General features: G+C 41.9%; 1 protein-coding gene across 7 annotated transcripts; it reads left to right on the top strand.

The window, feature by feature from the left end:
• The first annotated feature begins 382 nt into the window (after positions 1-382).
• On the top strand, positions 383-22,210 carry ZNF454 (zinc finger protein 454). Of its 7 annotated transcripts, none has more exons than XM_061421318.1 (6): positions 383-646; positions 1,301-1,602; positions 1,859-1,960; positions 4,171-4,297; positions 4,698-4,787; positions 18,555-22,210. In XM_061421318.1, exons 3-6 carry the CDS (start codon positions 1,928-1,930, stop codon positions 19,886-19,888), a joined length of 1,584 nt encoding a protein of 527 aa, XP_061277302.1. In that variant the 5' UTR covers positions 383-646; positions 1,301-1,602; positions 1,859-1,927; the 3' UTR covers positions 19,889-22,210. The 7 variants fall into 7 exon arrangements, with proteins under 7 accessions (XP_061277302.1, XP_061277298.1, XP_061277301.1 ...); XM_061421314.1 differs by lacking the exon at positions 383-646 and adding an exon at positions 866-951; XM_061421317.1 differs by lacking the exon at positions 383-646 and having other exon boundaries at positions 1,109-1,461; positions 1,862-1,960.
• The last annotated feature ends 320 nt before the right edge of the window (positions 22,211-22,530 follow it).

Raw genomic sequence — 22,530 nt, 5'->3', positions numbered from 1 at the left:
CTGTCCTGTGGCCACCATTCTGTTCCCAGCCAGCATCCGCTGAGTCCTGAACTACCACAGCAGCCTCCTCAGTCATCTGCCCGCACCTCTGTCGACCTGGTTCCCGCGTCCCACTCATCGCCCGAACCACGCTCCGGCCCAAACACCAGGACCCACTGTTAGCATCTTTAGCGTTCCCGTGGCCGAAGCACGGCCCCACTGCCTTCGCTAGTAATCGCGCGGTTCTTCACTCGGGAACGCTCCTTTTCGACTTGTCTCCTACTGAGAACTTGAGGCGCGTCCCGGTTCCGCTCTCCTCGTCGGATCAGGCGCCGCTCGCCCGGCATGACCTCCCGTATCCCTTTGTCAACTTTTCGCTGGTGTCTGTCTTCGTCATGCTGACCAGAACGGAACCAAATCCGCACGTGAAGATCAGCGTGTTGGGGGGTCACCTGCCTGGGGAACCGTGACCACCAGGCGAGTCCCTGGGAAATGTAGTTTCGACACCGAACCCTCTCTGGCCCGGGCTCGGGGCGGGGAGCGGGGGGCTACCTGCGCAGGCGCGCAACGTCACTTTCTCCGCCCCGCGCGGAGGCCGGCGTTTGCTGCCGATATGCCTTCTGGGAAGTGGAGTCTGCGAAGCAGGAGCGCGGCAGCTCTCGGACCGGTGAGAATCCGGCGGAGCAGGTCCCTCGGCAACGCGCAAGCGCAGTTCCGACCCCGACTGCAGCCCAGCTCATTGTGTTCTGCCTGCGATGTGGCGGTGTGGATCTCACCGCTGGCAGAGGCTCCTCGAAGGGCAACCCAGCGGTGACTAGGCACGGTGGCCAAAGCCGTATCGGGAGAGCGGGAGCAGCCTTGGGGTGGTGGAGCTGGTGGGAAGGGCGGCTGAAAACCGAGTCGGTCTGGGTAGTGGTCCGTTCTGAAGGGCGCTGATCTGACGCCCCAAACTTCCCTGGATGTATGGCCAAGGTTAGATTCCAAAGACAAAAAGGCCAAGTGTGGGCTCGGGTTTAGGGTCCGAATCCGCGGGTGCATGTGGAGAAAGATACGGTCAGGGTCACTGGCTTGTGATTTGGAACCAACTCCGGTAATCCCGTTTACGCTCGGTGGTAGATGCTCCTGGTGTGGTTCAGCTCCCTGTATCTGGAACTCGCTGAGGCCGGGTCTGCAGCGGCGCAACCACTGCAGCAGCTCCCCAAGGGACTTAGCTGAGAGGCAGAGGGCCGGTGGGTGGGTTGTACGATTAAAATAAGTTGCGTCCGACACCCCCACCCGACCCCCACAGATACACTGCTTCTCGCCCACCTTTTCTCTCCAGGTCACCCAAACCGGGTCCCAGAGAAGGAGGCCTGAGGCTAGAGAACAGCATAGCCTGAGAGACGTCTCGACAGTGAAGATGCAGCCTTCTTAGCTTCTTTTTTTGAGGAGAAAGAAGACGACCCTCCTTCCCTACTTCCTCTACTCCCCTCCCAGGATTAGGCAGGTGTCCAGGCAGGAGTCACACGTTTCTTGAGATCTCTCAGCATAATTTAAGGGCAAAAGGCCAGAGGGTGTGTAAAAAGTGTGAAATCGGGCTGGAGGATGCTTTTTTCAAGGAAAAGTCAAGATACAGAAGGAAAGGTACTGAGAATTTGACTCATATTGCTAGGGGGAAATTGATGGGGGGGGGGGTGGTGGGAGTAGCAGCAAGATGAGCTATTCCCTTTACAGTGGAGGCCAGCAGAAATATCCCCGAAGAGGAGAGAGGATTGGGAGCAAACAGGGACTAAGAATTCACTGTTTGGGGTATTAGCAGATTCCCAGGGTGTGAATGCTCAAAGCCCCCCTTTGGACTGCTGTGTGATATCTTTTGACCCAGTCCTCTCCTCATGAACAGTAGAAGGTGTTTCCAGCCTGAGGATTTCCACTCTGCTTGTCTCTAAAAAGGCTCATCAGAGAAGAAGGAATGGCAGTCAGGTGCCTGCCCGCCATGGTCCGGGTGAGTGAGGGTTCACTGTGGGCTTCCCCCTCTAAATGGCCTTAGATTTGAATGTAATGGTTGAAGAGGGTGGGCATGTTTCTCTCCTCACCAGAAGCTTTTCTCCCAGTCCATCTCACTCAGGAGCCTGACCCACTTGCTTCCTTTCCCATGCTTTCTACCCCGCTTGCTGGGTTCATTCTGGTGGTTGTCAGAGCTCAGGAACTTGCTAAAGGTCATATAAACGACACAACTGGACATGAAACCCAGATTGGTCCAGAGTGGAAACCTGCGCTCTTTCCACTAGCAACTAAAATTAAGGGTCTAATGTGATAAAGGCAATGCCTAACACAGTGATAGAAGAGTGAAGTTGGAATGCTTTTTTAGGAAGGTAGGATTTACTGGACACTTTTTTTCCAACGGAGAAGGTAATGGCACCCCACTCCAGAACTCTTGCCTGAAAAATCCCATGGAGGAGCCTGGTAGGCTGCAGTCCATGGGGTCGCTAAGAGTCGGACGCGACTGAGCGACTTCACTTTCACTTTTCACTTTCATGCATTAGAGAAGGAAATGGCAACCCACTCCAGTGTTCTTGCCTGGAGAATCCCAGGGACAGGGGAGCCTGGTGGGCTGCTGTCTATGGAGTCGCACAGAGTCAGACACGACTGAAGCGACTTAGCAACAGTAGCAGTTTTTTTCCAATGATATTTGGTTTTTTACTTCAGAGGAATGTTGGTTACCAGTGAAGTCTTTCAAATGGTATGTTTTCAATTTCAATAAATTATTAAAAAACTTTCAGCAGTGCTAGCTTTTTTAGAATAAGGATATGGACTCCACTTTGAAGGAGACAGCATTCATTTGAGTGTATAAATTCTGATGAATTTGGTGAATTTGTTCTAATTCATTCACATGTAAACCTGTCCAGGGAAGGAATCTGTGGCAGAAGTCACTGAAAGAGTTGAGCCGCTGACTGAAAGTACTGTGTCAACCCAGTCCAAGCTTATTGGTTGTTCAGCCTTCTCCTTGATTTCTAGCTTGTCCTTTAGAGCCCATCTCAAGCACCGGTTTTTCTTTGAAACCTTTCTTCACGGTGCCAGTCCACTGTGATATTTCCCTTCCCTGGACTTTTCCTCAAATTCATTTTTGGTGTCACACAATTGTCTTGGGTTTACAGGCTGCTATACTTTTGGTTGCCTTTCAAAAAACCTATGTTAGGGGTGTAAAATGTGCCAAATATTATGTCCCGTGCCTGGGATACAAAGGTGAACAATGGTCTTGACAGATTGGTTTATGGATTCAGTCAAACAAGTGTTCCTTGGTTCAGCCTGCTTTGTGCAAAGCTCTGGGTACAGGTAACAGAGACCCAATTCAGACTAAGTAAAAGCAGGCCTTTATTGGAAGGATACTGGGTATCACCCAAAGTCAAGGCGAAAATGCAGCTGTACTTCAGCTCTGCAGGGAAGGTCTAGAATAATCTGAGAGTCCTTTCTCTTGGACCCTTCGCTTTCTTCTCTGGGCCTCCACTTAACTCTTCTGTCTCAGTGCACACTAGCTCCCTTGGCCTCTTGTCCAGAGTTTCCACAGAAGGGATGAGTTGTGATCAGAGGGAATAAGGTCACATTGTTCAGAAGGACTGTTTCATGGGAATGGTATGTGTGTATTGAGGGTGAGCAGGTGAACAGCTGAAGAAAAACAGGAGTTGCTGAGTAATACATATATAATGGGTGCTGGGTGCATGGGCCATGCTCTAGAAGACATGATGGCAAGACAAGGGAGAAGTAGAAATGGTCCGTAGCTTCTTGGAGTTAACAGTCCAGTGGGGGAAATAGAAAGTAAACCAGAACTCAGTAAAGTGAGGCAGTGCTTGAATGACCGTGCATAGATGATATGGGAACAGTTGAGGAGGGGTGCTGAAGATGTAATACTGAAGCCAAGACCTGGTATGATTGGTCATAGTGATGGGGATACAGGCAGGGCTGTGGCAGTTTGATGGAGATGGGAGAAAATGTTTTGGACAAAATGAGCAGCTACTTTTCTTCAGAGTGGGAAACTAAGTCTGATAAAAGCTCGACCCTTAGAGACCCTGAGGAAATGCTTCCCCTCTCACAGAAAACCAGCTCCCTCTGTGCTAACACTCCCGCAGGTCTCAGCCAGCTCCTGGCTGAAGCCTTTCCCAGAGAGCCGCATAAGGGGGAAGCCCCCAGTCAACGGGGATGGGTTTGCCCTTACAGGAATCAGTGACCTTCAAGGATGTGGCAGTACTTTTCACCCAGGATGAGTGGGCGCAGCTGAGTCCTGCCCAGAGGGCCCTGTACAGGGATGTCATGCTCGAGAACTACAGCAACCTGGTGTCCCTGGGTAAGTGGGAGCCTCTGGAGGCTCATCTTCAAATGGGAGGTTTCTTGGGAATCCTTGAACTGGTTCCATACAGCAGCTTGGATTGGGAGTGAGCTGTTCTAAGGATGTTATGTCTGTGCCTCTCCTTTGTGTCCTGGGCACAGGGCTCTTTGGAGTCTAAGTGCAGATGTCTCAAAGGCGACTAGAAGTCAAATCCTCCCTCCCTTCTAGCAGGGAGAAGGACAGGAACAGATTGGCTTTGTTACCCCTGAACCTTCTTTTCCTCCTCCTGGGAACTCACCTCTACCCTGGGCCCCTATCATGTCACCTTTTCCAGGAAGTTCCAGGTCTCATTCTTGCAGTGATTTTATCTCTGGTATGAACAAATATGGCCCCCCCTTTTTTTTTCCCTCAAAAACAGGACTCTTAGGACCCAAACCAGATATGTTTTCCCAGTTGGGAAAAGGGGAAGAGTGGATGCCAGAGGACTCCTTGGGAGGCTTCTGTCTTGGTAAGCATCCTGCATGTGGGAGGCATTGGGAGCGACTCAGCATGTGCACCGGGCCTGTGGACTGAGAAACCAGCACCTTTCCCTTCACATTCACCTAAATGCTTTGTTGCCACATTTGTCCCCATGTGCGTTTGGCACTCCTTTCTTGTGGCAGTTTGTGCCTCTCCGGACCGTCCTTTCTGTGAGTTTCCTTCTTTCTCTGTTTGGCATAGATGGGCAGCTCTGTGCCACGCACTGTGCTTGTGTGTCCTGTTGTTCCCTGAGCACCTGAGCATGCAGTCTCTGCTCAGATTCCTCCAGTGAGGAGGGAGAGCACTGGGTTAAACAGAGCTGTGCAGCTTCCGGTCCTCAGGGCCAGTCACTGTGCCCACTGAGGCAGCTCTTCCAGACAGACATGGCAGATTTCTTCCACCACCTCCATGTTTGTTCATCCACCTGTACCTACACCCAGCATTGTACTATTCTCCACCTTCTGCTGATGCTGCGCTGGGCTGTAAGTACCACACAAGCATAGCCAGATTTATTGCATGTTTTGTTTTGCTCATACCCAGCAAAGTGCTTGGCACCTAGTAAGGGCCAAAGACTTGTTGCCTAGGGATACAGAGACCACGCTAGTTTAGTGGCTGTTACTTGTTTTGAGGAACCCATTGGATCTGGCAGCTCAAGAGCAGGAGCAGGGGTGCCTCTCCCCAAATCCGGGAATACTCTAGAGAGCTATTGCATTATCCAGGACATTACAACATTTTCACTTTCTGCCAGCATTTTGCCAACTGCGAAATATTTTTAAAAACCTTTTGTTATTGATTTTTCACAGAAGCCCAATGAAGTAGGGAGGACTTTGTATCCTACAGTAAATAACTTTACCTAGAATGTCTAGGATCTAATCTGTTACAGAATTTAAATGTCTGAACGCCAAAACTCAGTTATCAAAATCTTTTAACTTGCCTCAGTAGTGTTCTGAGTTTGTATGTTTATTACAGCCAAACTAAGGCATTTTTAGTATTTCACTCTGTATTATACAAGCAGTGTTATAACAAAAAAAGATGGGGTGGGAATTAAAAGAAATGAATCCACTGTCCCAGTACTCTGGCATAATAACATCATTTATTCTTTTTATTCTTGCATTATTCATCATTGACACAAATTCTTTATTGTACTTCTGTGGGGCAATTGTGAAATTGAAGAGGACTTTTATGCCTAGAAGGGATTTTAGAGTCAGGTGTGAGTGATGACATGAAAATCCAGGGGATCATAATTCAGCCCTTCCCAGGTGCATTTCACAAACCTCTGCTCCAGCACCTCTTGTTTCTGAATGTCCTCAACACCGCAAACCATGAGCTGATTCATGAAGGATGTTTAGTGGTCAGCCAGTCAGACACGGAAAGAAATCTTGTTTTAGATCTCCTAATATGGTTTTGGGGTTTGTTTGTTTGTTTTTTGCACCATGAGGCTTGTGGGATTTTAGTTCCCTGACCAGGGATCAAACCCAGGCTCCCAGCAGTGGAAGGGCAGAGACCAAACCACTGGACCACCAGAGAATTACCCCAATAAAGTTCCTTCAATTTCTTGTTAAAGTTATATTTTTGTTTTTTAATATAACCTCTTTCCTTTTGTTTTTCAACTGCAAATTGCTGCTATAAGAAAGTGGTAGTCATTTCCAAATATTTATTCCCCTCATGTCACTCTCCAATTCTTATTCTTTTTATTCAATGAATCATTTTTAGTTTTAGGTTTTCTTCTTTCTGTTTCACTTCTTAATTACTGGCTAGAACTTAAAAGACCATATAGAACAATGATAATAGGTTTATCTATGACTTTTCTGTTGTTGCATCAGTCACTCTTGATTTAGACAGATACTTAATTTTCTTCATAGTAAGAAAAAGTCCTTCTGGTAGCTTTCCTTTAAAATTTTTCTCTTCCCTGGGCTTTGAGCTAGTACACACAGGGAGCTGACTTTTGAGCCCTTGTGGATCAGCACCTTGCTGGGTGATCTCTGGAGATGTGTTAGCTGCCCCATTTCAACCTTAACAACCTGTAAGGCAAAGATGATTAACTCTACTTAAAGAAAAACAAGCTTCTGTGTGGTTAACTAATTTCAACATATGCAAGGCAAGATGTGGGTTAAACCAGCATGCCGCTCAAACTGTGTCATTTTCCACCCTTCTCCAAAATAGCTTTACTTTTACAGAAATGGTTCGCTTAGTAAACCTGAAGAAAACTGCCTTATCTCTTAATTTAAGTAGTTTGCTAGTAACTTTTTACATTTTTTCCTTATTTATTAATCTGTTTATATCTTTTGTTTCTTTTTGTTATATCAATTGCACATTTTGCCCTTTAGCTTTAAATTACCTTTTTTTGAGCTATAAAATGTATCCATTTACAACTGTGCATGGTATTCATCTATAATTTTAACATTTTGTATTATATCCTCTTTCTCATTTTTATCTGCATTTTTTTCTCTAAAATTTGTTGAGACATTTTGTAGAGAATTAGCTCTTATTTCTCTTTCATTCTATTATTTTATTTTAACACTTAGCATTATCATTTCCTTTTTTTTTTTTTTAACTTCAGACAGATGTATTTTGATACTGTAATCCTGTCTACAGAACAGAACATGTACTATTTTGAACAGCCTGAAAAATAGGTAAACAGCCCCCACACTGCATGAAAGTAAAAGTTGCTCAGTCATGTCCAGCTGTTTGCGACCCTATAGTCCATGGAATTCTCCAGGCCAGAACACTGGAGTGGGTAGCCTTACCCTTCTCCAGGGGATCTTCCCAACCCAGGGATCAAGCCCAGGTCTCCCACATTGTGGACAGATTCTTTACCAGCTGAGCCACAAGGAAAGCCTAAAAATACTGGTGTATTTTGAACAGTCTGAAGAATAGGCAAACAGCCCCCATACTCCATGGTCCAGCTTAAGAAACAGAACACAGCTGCACCTGTGAAGTTTGATATGTCCCTCCTCACCAAATCTTCCTCCTTTCATACCAGAGAGCCCCTAGCTTGAATTTTACATTAGCTCCAGTGCTGGCTCTTCATGCCCTTCGCCACATTTATCCATCCGTATACGCATGCCAAGTTACTTCAGTCGTGTCCAGCTCTTTGTGAAACCATGGACTGTAGCCCACCAGGCTCCTCTGTCCATGGGATTCTCCAGGCAAGAATACTGGAGTGGGTTGCCACTTCATACTCCAGGGGATCAAACCCGACCCAGGGATCGAACCTGCATCTCTTGTGTTTCCTGCATTGGCAGGAGGATTCTTTACCACTGGCGCCACCTGGGAAGCCCACATTTATCCATAGCTCTGAGCAATGTTGTTTAGCTTTGCATGCTTTAAAGCTTGATATATATGTATTGTACTATAGATACCTTTCCACAGCTTGATTTTTTTTTTTTTTAACTTTTTGGCCAAGCCATATCGTATGGGGTTCTTAGTTTTCCCACCAGGGCTCAAACCCGAGCCACCTGCATTGGAAGCTCAAAGTCTTAACCACTGGAAGTCTCACAGCTTGCATTTTAAAAATCCTTGTTGAGATGTGTAGCTTTAGTCATTTTTAACTGCGCTTGATACTTCTTCAATGGCTATACCTTAATCTGTTTTGTTGACAGGCTGTAGGTTGTTTCCAGACTTTTTGCTGCTTTTTTAATACTGCTGACTGGATATTCTTGTACATGCTTCCTTAAATATTTGGGCCTTGTTTGGGAGTTTCTTTAGGTGTATTCATAGGTGTAGAAATACTGGGTTTAAGAGTATATACTTTTTCAGCTGTACTAGATGGTTCCAGACTGCTGATTAAATTAATTGGTCCTAATTATACTAATAGTTGATGCAAGTTCCTGTTACTTGCCAGAGTAACAGGAACTTGCCAAACTTCCTGAGAAATGTTATCTCATTGTGATTTTAATTGGCGCTTCCTTGTTTCCTAGTGGAATTGAACATCTTTTCATTTGTTGATTATTTGTGTTCTGTGAAATATTCGTATTCTTCCTCCACTTTTCTTTTACAGTTTATCTTATTTGCTTGTAGGAGATATTCAGGAATCTAATACTTTATCAGTTAATATGTGTGCCAGTCTATAGCTTATCTTTTCTCTTTCTTTATTGGCTGAAGTTCTTAATCAGTCTTAGTCTTAATGATCTTTATTTTACTGTTTTCTGTGTCCTTTTAAAATGATCCTTTCTATCCTTATATCCATGAGAGAAAGACTTGATCATGTTTGCTCTTGTATTTCAGCTCACCAGGTCCCATTATGTATTTGTTGAATCAAAGTGTAATTGTTTTCTAATAATATTTACTTTTGTCTTTTTTTCCTTGTATGCTGCTGCTGCTGCTAAGTCGCTTCAGTCGTGTCCGACTCTGTGTAACCCCATAGACAGGAGCCCACCAGGCTCCCCTGTCCCTGGGATTCTCCAGGCAAGAACACTGGAGTGGGTTGACATTTTCTTCTCCAATGCATGAAAGTGAAAAGTGAAAGTGAAGTCACTCAGTTGTGTCCGACTCTTATCGACCCCATGGACCGCAGCCTACCAGGCTCCTCTGTTCATGGGATTTTCCAGGCAAGAGTACTGGAGTGGGTTGCCATTTCCTTCTCCATTTTTTCCCTGTATAAATCTTATCAAAGTTTCCCTTTTTTAATAAATTTAATAAATACATTTTTAACTTTATTGATACTTTCTATTTTATCTTTATTTCATTAAATAGTGCTCTTCATTAGTTCTTTCCTTTGACTTTTTTGGAGTGTGTTCTTTTTCTTTATTTTCAGTATTAAATTTCATCACAATAATACATTTAGTTTAATGAAATTACAGTATGCGTTATGAAAACTGATGGCCTCTTGTCCCTGTTTATCCCCATTCTCTCCTCTTTAGAAATAATCATTTTCTCTCCTTTCAGCAGATTATTTGGTATATTTGCTTCCGTGTCTTCAAGGAATGTGTTTATATTGCTACCTATTGACCTCAGTTTTAGGTATTATTTACTGAATTCCTCCTCTAAAAAGTGAGGACTAAACTCACTTCCCCAACTGTTCATCTTATTACCTTTTCCATTCCCTGTCTTCCCAGTATAGTATATTTTTGGTCAGAGAAATAGTCAGTGTTTACATTCTGAAGCGCTATTCACAGCTGACCCATGTAGTAATTGTGACTTTTGCCTTTGCTTTCCTAAGCAGTCTTTCATGGGGTTCATTTAGTTTAATTTAATCTCGGACCTTGCCTCATTGTCTGCATCTCTTCTCAAGAAGTTTAGATTGGCAGTCATCCTAACAATTTCATTTTCCTGGAAAATTTCTTTTGGAGCAGTCTGACCTGCTCTGTTCTCGCAGGGCCTTAGCTATCATCCTCCTACAAATCCCATCTTTCCTGGCCCACATGTCCCACGTCATCCTTTTTCTTGGCTTCTTTCTTCCTTTTGTGGCACATATCTTCCAGTAGCTTCCAAAGAAAGGATGCATGGGAATAAGTTTTTGCTCACCTAGCATCTGTCAATGTCTTTTTTTCTCCCATAACAGTGGTAGAATTCAGCAGTGGATGTCTTTTTTCCTTCAGAATTCTGAAGACATTGCTCTAGTATTTTGTAGTCCTCAGTCTGATATTGAGAAATCCAAAATCATTGAGGTTCTTCATCGTTTGTGATCCATTTTTCCTCTCTGAAAGCTTGCAGGATCTCCTCATTTACTCCAGTGTTTCTCAGTGATGGACCCTGTTATGGTCCTATGCTTGAATCCATTAAGCACTGGTGAGCCTTCCACCTGAATTTCTGCCTTGCGGATCTAGGACGTTTTCTTCTAGTATTTTTTAATTTCCACCTTAAGCTTTCTCTATTTGCTCTTGATGGTATGCCTGATACTTCCTGGACTGGTCTTGTAATTTTAGCTTTGTATTAAAATTTCCATCTTTATGCATTTTTTTGTTCTACTTTTTGACAGGTTTCTTCCGTTTTGACAGGTGTCTTTTTGACAGGTGCCTTCCATTTCATCTGTCGCGATTTTTAAAATGTCTTAATCAGTGTTTCCCTGTCATTTGTCCATTGCCTAAAAATAGTTGGTTCATTTTCTCCCCTGGTTTTCCAGTTGTTTATGGTGGGAATTCTCTGTTGAGGTTTCAAATTCTGCCATCGTTTTTAATTTCCAAGAACTCTTGTGTTATTTGTAAGCTCTTATTCACATTTTGCAATTAAAATATTTTACCTCTAAATATAATGATTTTCAAAAACACTTTCATCTCCCTTTATAGGCACTGTGTTCTCAGATTTTCTCTTTGATTGCTTAAAAACCTCTTTTTAAGAGGTTTTCCTCAGTTGGGAGAGAGAAGCTCTCTTTTTTCTCTGAGTTGGAGAAGACCTGGGGGCAATAAAGTCTTCCTAAACTGACCTTGGGCTTCCCTCGGGGCTCAGACAGTAAAGAATCTGCCTCCAATGCAGGAGACCTGGATTCGATCCCCAGGTCGGGAAGATCTCCTGAAGAAGGGAATGGCAACCTACTCCAGTATTCTTTCCTGGAGAATTCCATGGACAGAGAAGCCTGATGGGCTATAGTCCACAGGGCTGCAAAGAGCTGGACTTGACTGAAGCACCTAACACACACAAACTGACCAGTACTCCTTATTTTACCCACTGCCACTCTCAGATGTACCTGATGGCGCCAGGTCTTGAAACTTCTGATGATTTGGAGGAAACTGGGTCAGTTTCTGGGCCCTCTCTGGGTGTGACCTCTTGACTACGTTGTATAGGGTTTGGATCATACTACTTGCATGCTTTGCTTGATACCCTCAAGTTACATATTAATTGTTTAAAACCATACTTTGTTTTTTTAATTTGGGTCAATGCAGCTATGGGTATTGCTCCTAATTCAGCCCCCATGAAGTGACCTGGGCCCCAGTGAGAACTGACTTGAGGATCCAGTCTTTCTCCATATCAGTTCATCTTCAGTGTGCCAGAACCAGAGTGTGTTTGACCCCTTGTTGACATACAATTAGAGGGGTGTTTTCCTGTAACACAAAACATTAAAAAGCCAATTTTCTGTTATATATATAGGTGATGAGTTTTTATGATCACAATCAAGGAAAGGCTTTAATAGACATAGCTGTCTAATAGCTGCTACAAAGGAAAGTTAACAATTGTTTTTATTGAACCAGATGATGATTATTATTACTATTTATAAATATTATAATTATATGTAAATTATTTTATAATTATTATTATTTTTGAAAGCTGCTCCCAGATTTTTTAAAGTAGGCTTTTGTTGAAGTAGTTCTAACACAGGAAAATACATAAATTATAAGCATAATTTTTACAATATAAATACTATAAAAAGTATAACCAGCACCTATATCAAGAAATAGAATGTTACTTGAATACCAGAAACCCCCTCCCATCCTTTCTGTTTCTTTTGTCCTAAAGATGATTACTACCCCGACCATAGCTTTGCTTTGACTGTTTTAAAACGTTTAATAAATGGAATCAAACATTTCTACTCTTCTGTGTCTGGCTTCTTCCCTTCCATGGTGTATGTTTGAGATTCATCCGTGTTGTCATGTGCAGCAGTAGCTGGTTGGTTCTCACTGAAGTATGATACTTCACTGCGTAACCTACCACATTTGTACATTCCACTACTGCTAGATCTTTGTTTTATTTCCAGCTTGGAGCTATCAGTAGTGCTGAAACTATTATGAACATTCTTGTACATCTTTTAGAGAACATACATTGTACATTTCTCTTGGGCAAGTGCTTGAGTATGCAAGTTTAATATACTTAAACCAAACAGTTTAAGTGGTTATACCAGTTTATACTCTAGCCAGCAGGATATGAGGGTTCCATATCCTCTTATATACTTAGTATTGTCAATAAATATTTTCACCCTTCTAGAAGATGTATGTGGAGAAGGCGATGGCACCTCACTCCAGTACTCTCACCTGGAAAATCCCATGGACGGAGGAGCCTGGTGGGCTGTAGTCCACGGTCGCTAAGAGTCAGACACGACTAAGCGACTTCACTTTCACTTTTCCTTTCACGCATTGGAGAAGGAAATGGCAACCCACTCCAGTGTTCTTGAGTGGAGAATCCCAGGGACGGGGGAGCCTGGTGGGCTGCCTTCTATGGGGTTGCACAGAGTCGGACATGACTGAGGTGACTTAGCAGCAGTAGCAGCAGCAGCAGATGTATGGAGTATCTCATTGTATCTCAATTTATGACTGAAGTTGATCATCTTTTAACTTTTTTATTAATCATTTAATATTCTCTTTTGTAAAATTTCTATAAGTCTTTCCCTTATTTTCTATTTAGTTGGCTAATCTTTCCTCATTGATAAATTGTAAGGTTGCATATTTGGGGTTTGCTTCTTTGTTATATAGGTATATTATAAATATTATTTCACATCTGAAATAATGGTGTTACTTGATAAACCAAAGTTCTAAATTTTTAGGATAATCCAATTAATCAGGGTATTCTTCCCTTACAGTAAATGTGTTTTGTGTTCTACTAAAGACATTTAAAGTCATGGAGATCGTCTGTGTTTTCCTCTATGGAAGATTTATTTTCCTTATTTTCCATATAGGTATTCAGTTGACCCAGGACCGTTTACTGAAAAGACTATTTTTCCCCCATTGTATGCAGTGTGTCTACCTTTGTCATACATATGGGGACTACATGTGCACAGGTCTGATTCTGGGTCTGTAATCTGTCCCATTGGCCTATTTGTATCAGACTGTACTTCCTTAAATGATGAGAAGAATTCACTAGTAAGCCATCTGCTTGGAAATTTCTTTATGAGAGTTTTTTTATTTGTTTTGTTTTTGGCCGCGCTGGGTTTTCACTGCTGTACATGGGCTTTCTCTAGTTGTGGCCAGTGGGGACTATTCTTCATTGTGGTGCCTGCGCCTCTCATTGCAGTGGCCTCTCTTGTGGCTCTTAGGCTCTAGAGCACAGGCTCAGCAGTTGTGGTACATGGCTTACTTGATTGAAGGCATATGGGATTTTCTTAGACCAAGATCAAACCTGTATACCCTGCGTTGGCTGGAGGATTGTTAACCACTGGACTACCAGGAAAGCCCCTGTGAGGTTTTAAATTGAAGATTCAATTTATTTATTAGATATAGGACCGTTAAGATTTTCTGTTTGTGTGTGTGTCTGTTTTGGTATAGTATACCTTCCTAGAACTTAGTCTTTTAATTTATTGGCATAAAGTTTACTCATTATGTTATTATCTTATAAATCTCTTTAGAATCTGTTTGATGTCACCTTTATCATTATTTTGTTAAATTTATTTATTTTTAATTGGAGGATAATAAATAAATAAAATTTATTTATTTTAATTGGAGGTTTACATTGATGTGTTGGTTTCTGCAATATAGCAGCATGAATCAGCCGTAGGTATACATATGTCCCCTCCCTCTTGAACTTCCCTCCCACCTCCCACCCCATCCCACCCCTCTAGGTTGTCACAGAACACCTAGTTGAGCCCCCTTCGTCATACAGCAAATTCCCACCAGCTATCTATTTTACATATGGGAATGTTTATGTTTTAATGCTGCTCTCTCAGTTTGTCCCACCCTCTCCTTCCCACACTGGGTCAAGTCTGTTCTCTCTGTCTGTGTCCGTATTGCTATATCATTCTTGATAGTGGTAATATGTGCCTTCTTTCTTTCTCCATTAGTCTTGATAGAGGTCTTTCGATTTTTAATTAAGTTACTGATTTCTGTTATTTTTGTTATTCCTTTCTCTTTTGTATTTAATATTCTATTTTTCTGATTTCTTGAGATTGATAATTGATATAGATAGATAGATATACATTTCTTTCTAACCATGCTGTAGCTGCATTTTGTTATGTTTCATATTTCTGTTACCATTTAGTTTACAATATTTTCAAGTTGTGTTGTGATTTCTTCTTTGTTTTATCAGTTATTTTAAAATGTATGGACTAGTTTTAAAATATCTGTGGATTTTCTAACTACCTTTTTGGTATTTTGCTATTTATTTCTGGTGTAACTCCACTGAGTTCAGAGTACACATTCTGAATGATCTGTGTCGTGTGAAATGTGTTTATCCTACTTTGGTGGTGGTGGTTTAATCACTTAAGTTGTGTCTGACTCCTGCGAGCCCATGGACTGTGACCCACTAAGTTCCTCTGTCCATGGGATTTCCCACGCGAGAATACTGGAGTGGATTGCCATTTCCTTCTCCATTTTGGTTAATGTTATGTATGGACTTAAATATACATATTCTGTCATTGTTGGGTATTCCGAATATTCAGTATATCATTTAGGTCAAGTTTATCTTATAGCTCAGATCACCCCTATTCTTAATGGTTTGATTATCGAGTTTTGGAGAATGGTGTGCAAACATCTATCATTGTTAAGATTTCTTTTTTCCTTTTATTGTCCCAATTTTTACTTTATACATTTTGAAGTTATGTTACATGAAAATATAGATTTGTTATATATTCCTAGATAATTGAACAAACCTTTAGTCAATGTGAACAATTTAAAAGTCTGTTTTCTCTAATTAAATGAGACTTGTCTGATAGTAGTATAGGTACACCAGCTTACTTGTGGTTAGTGCTTGCTTGATACATCCTTTTCTATTCTTTCTTTTTATTTCTGGGTCTGTATCTCTGGTAATACTCTCATGAGTGGCTTATAGTTGGATTTTATTTTTTTAAATACAGTCTCATAACCTTAGTTTTTAATAGGATAATTTAGACCAGTTGCTAATATATATATATATATATATATATATATATATATATATATATATAGTATTGGCTGTCTGCTATTTTATTATTTATTTTCAATTTTACTCACTAGCTTTAAATCTCTTTTTTGTCTTCTATCTTGCCTTCTCTTGAATCACCTATTTTTATTGTTCTATATTCCCCCATAAGAGCTTGTATCTTCTTTAACTGTCTTTTATTTCTAAGTCTAGTAAATAAAACCAGGTTATTACTATCCAAAACAAGTAATTCCCAGGCAATGCTAATAACTTGAAACAATGCTATTTTTTTTTCATCTTTTGTGTTAACTTTTCTTATGTATTTTAATTATGTATATATGTTCAACCTCTCAAAACATTTCTAGTATTATTTTGTGCAATAATATTTTTAAAATGATTTTGTTTATTTATTTTTATTTTGACTGTGCTGGGTCTCCCTTGTTGCGTAGGCTTTTCTCTAGTTGCAGGGAGTGGGGGCTATTCTTTAGTTGTGGTGCATAGGCTCTGCTGGGCTTCCCTGGTGGCTCAGATGGTAGAGAATCCACCTGCAATGAGGGAGACCTGGGTTCAATCCCTGGGTTGGGAAGATCCCCTGGAGGAGGGCATGGCAACTCACTCCAGTATTCTTGCCTGGAGAATCCCCATGGACAGAGGAGCCTGGCGGGCTGCAGTCCATGGGGTCACAAAGAGACAGACACCACTGAGTGACTAAGCACAGCACACACTCCTCTCTTCTGTTATGTCCAATAATATACTGTTAAATCCATCTATTGGGTTCTTTATTTCATTTATTATATTCTTCAGTTCTAGAATTTTCACTTGATTCTTTGGTTCTAGTTCACTGTTAAAATTCTCATTCTTATCTGTTTTATTGAACATAGTATTCACACTTATTTTTAAACCCCATGTCTGATAACTTTGGTATCTGAGTTCTGAGGATCTTTGTCTAATATTTGCTTTTTATCTTGATTCAATAATTTCTTAGTACTCCTGGTACTTTAAGACTGAATCCTAGACATTATGTATGAAGGAGTGAATAGGCTCTGGATGATGTTATTTTCCCTCCAGAGAAAGCTTGCCTTCCCTCTGGTAGACAGCAGGAGTGAAAGCAAACCTTCCTAATCCATCAGGGACTCTTTAGCTGGAGATTGGGTTGAATGTTCAAGAAGCCCTTGCTACTGAGTTGTAGCCCTCCAGGAGTCCCAGCTGAGAGCTTTATATGTTTACTGTGACCATCACTCACCCCACCCCAAGAAGGTCCTGAACTCCAGTTTTTGGCTCAATGGTACTGTAAGACTATAGAGAATTCTGAATTTCTACTTAGCTTAGTTTCTTACCTTGAGAAACTTAAGAATTCATCAAATTCTGTGAGGAAAAAAACTGGATCACCTTTCTGCATTTCTGTTCTCTCTCAAATGTTAGACTATCACTTTGGTCTCAAGTTATATCTGATGACTTTAGACAGATTCTTTTTTCTATGCAGATTTTTTCAGTTATTTTTTGCAATAATATTGGTCTGCCACAGGGCCACTCTATCAGGTCCAGAAGCAAAAGTCAGTTCTTAAGATTTTGAGATTTGGCAAAACAGGTGTTTAAACATTCTTTCTTTTGAGTGAAGATATGTTATTCTAAGCTCACAAGGATTTTAGCCTTGAAGTGCACCTGTTTAACTTTCTTTTCCAGATAAGTACAAGGAGATGATGATGATGATAATGATTATAGCTCTTAATAGATTTTCTGGAGGGAGTAGGAGAAAAAAGTGTTGAGGGAGGCTTGTTCTTGATAGGCTTTCCCAGGAATCTTTGCATCATCTATGTTAATATCAAGTGCTTATCATTGCATTTCTTGGTACAAAGTCTTAAATAGACAAAAGACAGACGTTCACAAATATGTACCAGAAACTAATGTGCATTCAGAATTCTGCTTGTTAATATCAGGCTACCATGAGACCAAGTGAGAATGTTGTTGAGTAAGTGTGGAGTTTGTTTGTGGGGAGAGGAATCATCTTACCAGACAACTCATGAGACCATGACCCATATCCCAGTAGCAGAGTCCCATTTCTAATGACTAGTATAGTCCTTTCCCCAAATTCAGGGCCTTGCCTCCAAGACATACTGGATGTATCCTGGCAGATTTTCTGCTTTGTTCCTAATTTTCTGTGCTCACATATATATCATCATGGTACATTTTCCTCATATCAATGTCACATTCATATAGGTTTGAAGACATTGCTTCCTTACCAGTAGCGTGCATGTGTGTGAAGTCACTTCAATTCGTGTCTGACTCTTTGCAACCCTATGGACTGCAGCCCACCAGGCTTCTCTGTCCATGGGATTCCCCAGGCAAGAATACTGGAGTGGGTTGCCATTTCCTCCTCCAGGGAGTCTTCCCGACCCAGGGACTGAACCAGTGTCACTTCTATCTCCTGCACTGGCAGGCGGGTTCTTTACCACTAGTGCCACTGGGGAAGCCCTTACCACAGCAGAAAGTCCTAACTTGATTAGTAGATATCAGTGTTTCACAGCCTGACTTTCTGTTTTCCATCTGAATGCTGAAATGAGTTCACAAAACATAAATGCTGGTTTTAGTAGTTACTCTGAAAGCTGAACTTTTTTTCTACCAGATGTTGACCTCTAGTTGCAGTGGTTTCTTAAGGCCACATCTAGGTTATTTTAAAGCCCATATCACTAAAATAGATAAGATGCATGTTTTTTTTTTTTTTTTCCCTTATCTGTTAGCATATTGCAGTCTGTATAGGTTTTTCGAGACTTTAAAATTCAGGTAACTTCTCTGTAATCACAAAGAAAATAAATATTTTACTCAGGCCTATGATTTCTGAATGCCATCTCCAAATTTTCCTGCTTCATACATAGTATATTTAATCAACCCGGTCCTGCCATGTCTTCTATCCACCTCTTCTCCCCTTTTTCTATATTCATTTCAAGAAGTCTTCAAAATTGCAACTTCTTTGTTAGCATTATAAACAAGGTCATGTTCTTATCCCAACTAGATGTTTTACTATGATAAAACAGACATGTTTATTTTTAATGTCTTTCAGACTGGGTGATTACACCTATGAATAAGAAATCTATTCTCAAGGCAGATATTCCTGAAGGAGAATTGGGTCAGTGGATGATAAAGGAAAGATTCACTAGAGATAGTTGCTGGAAATATGATGACCTGTTGGAATGGCAGCGTGGAGGCCAGGAGATAAACTTGGAGCAAGTGGTGCTTGCTCATGAGAAAACTTCGTCTGTGGTTGGCGACCAGAAATGTGATGAATCTGGGAAACCCGGCACCATGAACTCATCTTTTGTTCAAAGTCAGGGATTTCAATCTAGCAAAAAAGCCTTTGAGTGTAGTGAGTGTGGAAAAGTCTTCACTAAGAGTTCAACCCTCAATAAACATCAGAAGATTCATAGTGAAAAACTTAATGCAAATCAGAAAATTGTTATTAAAGAGAAGCGATATGAATGTAGAGAATGTGGGAAGGCCTTTCACCAGAGCACACACCTCATCCATCACCAAAGAATTCACACTGGTGAGAAGCCATATGAATGTAAAGAATGTGGCAAGGCCTTCTCAGTGAGCTCCTCACTTACTTATCATCAGAAAATTCATACTGGAGAGAAACCTTTTGAATGCAACTTATGTGGAAAAGCTTTTATCCGAAACATACACCTTGCCCACCATCACAGAATACATACTGGAGAGAAACCTTTTAAATGTAATATATGTGACAAAGCCTTTGTGTGTAGGGCACATCTTACCAAACACCAGAATATTCATAGTGGAGAGAAACCCTATAAATGTAATGAATGTGGCAAAGCCTTCAATCAGAGTACAAGTTTTCTTCAGCATCAGAGAATTCACACTGGAGAGAAGCCTTTTGAATGTAATGAATGTGGAAAGGCCTTCAGGGTGAACTCTTCCCTTACTGAACATCAAAGGATTCATACCGGGGAGAAACCTTATAAATGTAATGAATGTGGGAAAGCGTTCAGGGATAATTCATCCTTCGCTCGACATCGGAAAATCCATACTGGGGAGAAACCTTACAGATGTGGTTTGTGTGAGAAAGCCTTCAGGGACCAATCAGCCCTAGCCCAACATCAGAGAATTCATACTGGGGAGAAGCCTTACACATGTAATATATGTGAGAAAGCCTTCAGCGACCATTCAGCCCTCACTCAGCATAAGAGAATTCATACTAGAGAAAAACCTTACAAATGTAAAATCTGTGGGAAAGCCTTTATCCGAAGTACACACCTGACTCAACATCAGAGGATTCACACAGGAGAGAAACCTTATAAATGTAATAAATGTGGGAAAGCTTTTAACCAGACTGCAAACCTCATTCAGCATCAGAGACATCATATAGGAGAAAAGTGACATGGAAGAGCCTTGAGACTGAGTGTATTAATTATTGAATGCAGGAGAATAACCATGAACGCTTACTTGAAGATAGTCATTTTTTTACTGAGAGTCAAGGTTCACACTAGTTTGGGTTTTGAGACCTTAAGAATGGCAAATACTCTTCATACTTCAGGAAGTATCTTGGTTGAATAGCAGTGATATTTAATTAGTCTGAATTACCAAGTATCAGAACCAGAATGGACCTTCATTAACAACATGGAAATTAGTTCACCATTAAGAGAAATTATAAAATTGTAAAAATTAAGGTTGAGAAGCAAAGGAACAAAAAAGAAAATGGTCTGTAAGCATTTTACTTTACTTGTAGGAGGATTTCTGCCTTTAATGGAACCTTTGTTTTCCTCACCCCTTACTGCTGACACCAGTGTAAAGAAAGTACAGTTATCTATGCATTGGCCCAGGAGTTAAATTATGCTTCCTGCCTTCTGCTTCAAACCACTTTTTGTCAGATTTCCCTGGTTCCTATGTCCACTGGCTTCTTACTTGTATTCTCCTCCTGGGATAATTCATTTGAACAGCGTGTCCTTTTTTGATTTAGCAACTCCTAATTGGTAGCATCACGTCAATTACTACCACCCAGTTTGCTCTTGAGGACTGGTGACTTGACCTCATACACAGCCCATGATTCTGGATATTGCACTAAACCCAGCTTTCGGAACACGGGACCCCTGTCTGGAAGGCAGAGGTTGATCTAAATTCCTGAGTTACCCAGTTCCTCTGGGCTTCAGCTTGACTCTCACCCTTGGATAATCCCTAAATTAGGGACATAGTCTATGCAGACATTTCCTTGCAATTGTTCTGCATTGTAGTACTCGACACATGGCAGTCAGGGACATGCTCAACTTTGGGTGTGATGATTCTAAAACCTCTATGTTCTGGGCCACCTCTGCTTCTGTGACTTGCCATTTCATGATGTGCAGCTGATGAGGTTAGAGCCTCAGGCGGGTTGTCAGAATGCTCTTAACCACCCTTTCCCTTGGCTGGGCAGTCCTCTGTGTGCACTGCATTAGAGTATATTTGTTGCTCCCAGAATATTGAACTGCTGGATCCTGTTCCTTGCCTTCCTGTTGTCTACTTTTCTGAAGGTATCAACTCTGTTCACGGAAGATGGAGAGAGCTTTGAATTTCTGATTTTGCATTTAAAAGTTGCCATTTCCTCTCCACCATCTGGGTATTCTACCATTTAAAGACTACCCCATTCTGACAGTACTGAGCAGCATGTTGAGTAATTCCATGGAGTGATCAGCAGTAATTCCATGGAGTGACATTCTGTGGCAGGGGCCGCTCCCAGAAGTTGGAGTGATACTCTAGTCCTGCAGGTACAGTTCCCTCACTATCTTTAATTCTTTAGTGCTGTCAGTAGAAATCACAGATAAAATAACATCCATGTGCCTTCAAATACAGCCCCTCATGGCACCTCCCCTTCCCCATCACAAAGAATGAGGAGCCCACACTACTGCAGGCTGGAGCATGCTAAGGCATGAAGGTGGAAGAGCAAGTCATCTGTCATCTGGGAAGCAGTGTGGCAGGTTCCTGGTCTGTGAAAGTGCTCTCCATCAAGCTGGTGACCTGCCAGCCCCCATGAAAGCTGTACCTCAGCTCCAAGTTATAGGAGAGGATATTCTTTGTGATGGTGGAATCAGGACTTCAGGTTGAACATAGACTTGGAAGCTTCCAGTAGCTTAAAGTCCCAAGTTCTCTAAATTCAGCTACCACCTAATAAAGGCCGCATACTTGGGTTGCTATCTCCTGTTAGGTGATCAACAACTCATCCTTTCTCCCTGGATGACCTGCAGGTGAAGTGGCATTTCAAGAGGTTGCTTGGAACCCATCATGCCCTGGGTCCATACATGTTCATCTGTAGCTTCTCAGGGCTGGCAACCCCAGATCCAACAATAAACTTGGAAAACTGCTCACTGCTGCAGAGATCTGCTTTCAGTACTATCCCTGTGTCCCACTGGTCCTGTCACCTCCTTACCTTGAATCCCTCACAAGAAACACATTTCTCAGCTGAGTTCTTCCTTTTTTTTTTAATAAGAGCCGTTGCCCCTTGGTGTTTGCTTGCCTTTGGGCTAAGTTTCCTGCTGCCACTCATCCCAGCGACAGCTGCAGCAGCTGTCCTACCAGCATTAGTGCAGTCTGATGGCCCTCCATCCAATGACAGTCCATTTTCCCTGAGACCGCTCCTGTTAGGCTTGGGTCTTCATGAAATTAGACCTCTGAGATGACTGGTCACTCCCTTGTCTGGGAAGGCAAAAATAAACGGCCTATTAAAAATGCCTGAGCCGACTTGGATGTATTTATACTTCATCTGACCTAACTATTAGCAGTGACTTTATTCTGCCACATTATTAACACCTTATGTATGACCTTCTCAACTAAGGGAGCCAAAAGTTGCCTGGGTGCTATTTTGTACTTTTAAAATCTGAAGTAGTCTGACTCTGCACACCAGCAGTCTGGCCTTTGGCTTAACCCCAAAAGTGCATTTTTGAGAACTCTGACTTAGAGTCCCTCAGCCACCTTCGCTTCTGCCAGCCAGTCTGCATGGCGTTAGAAAAGAGTTGAGCAGTTACTGACAGGGACTTTTCTTTACCCAAGCC

Source organism: Bos javanicus, chromosome 7 (genome assembly GCF_032452875.1).
Source record: "Bos javanicus breed banteng chromosome 7, ARS-OSU_banteng_1.0, whole genome shotgun sequence".
Taxonomy (NCBI): domain Eukaryota; kingdom Metazoa; phylum Chordata; class Mammalia; order Artiodactyla; family Bovidae; genus Bos; species Bos javanicus.
The sequence above is the reverse complement of the archived record's forward strand: the minus strand, read 5'-3'. Positions and strand labels throughout refer to the sequence as shown.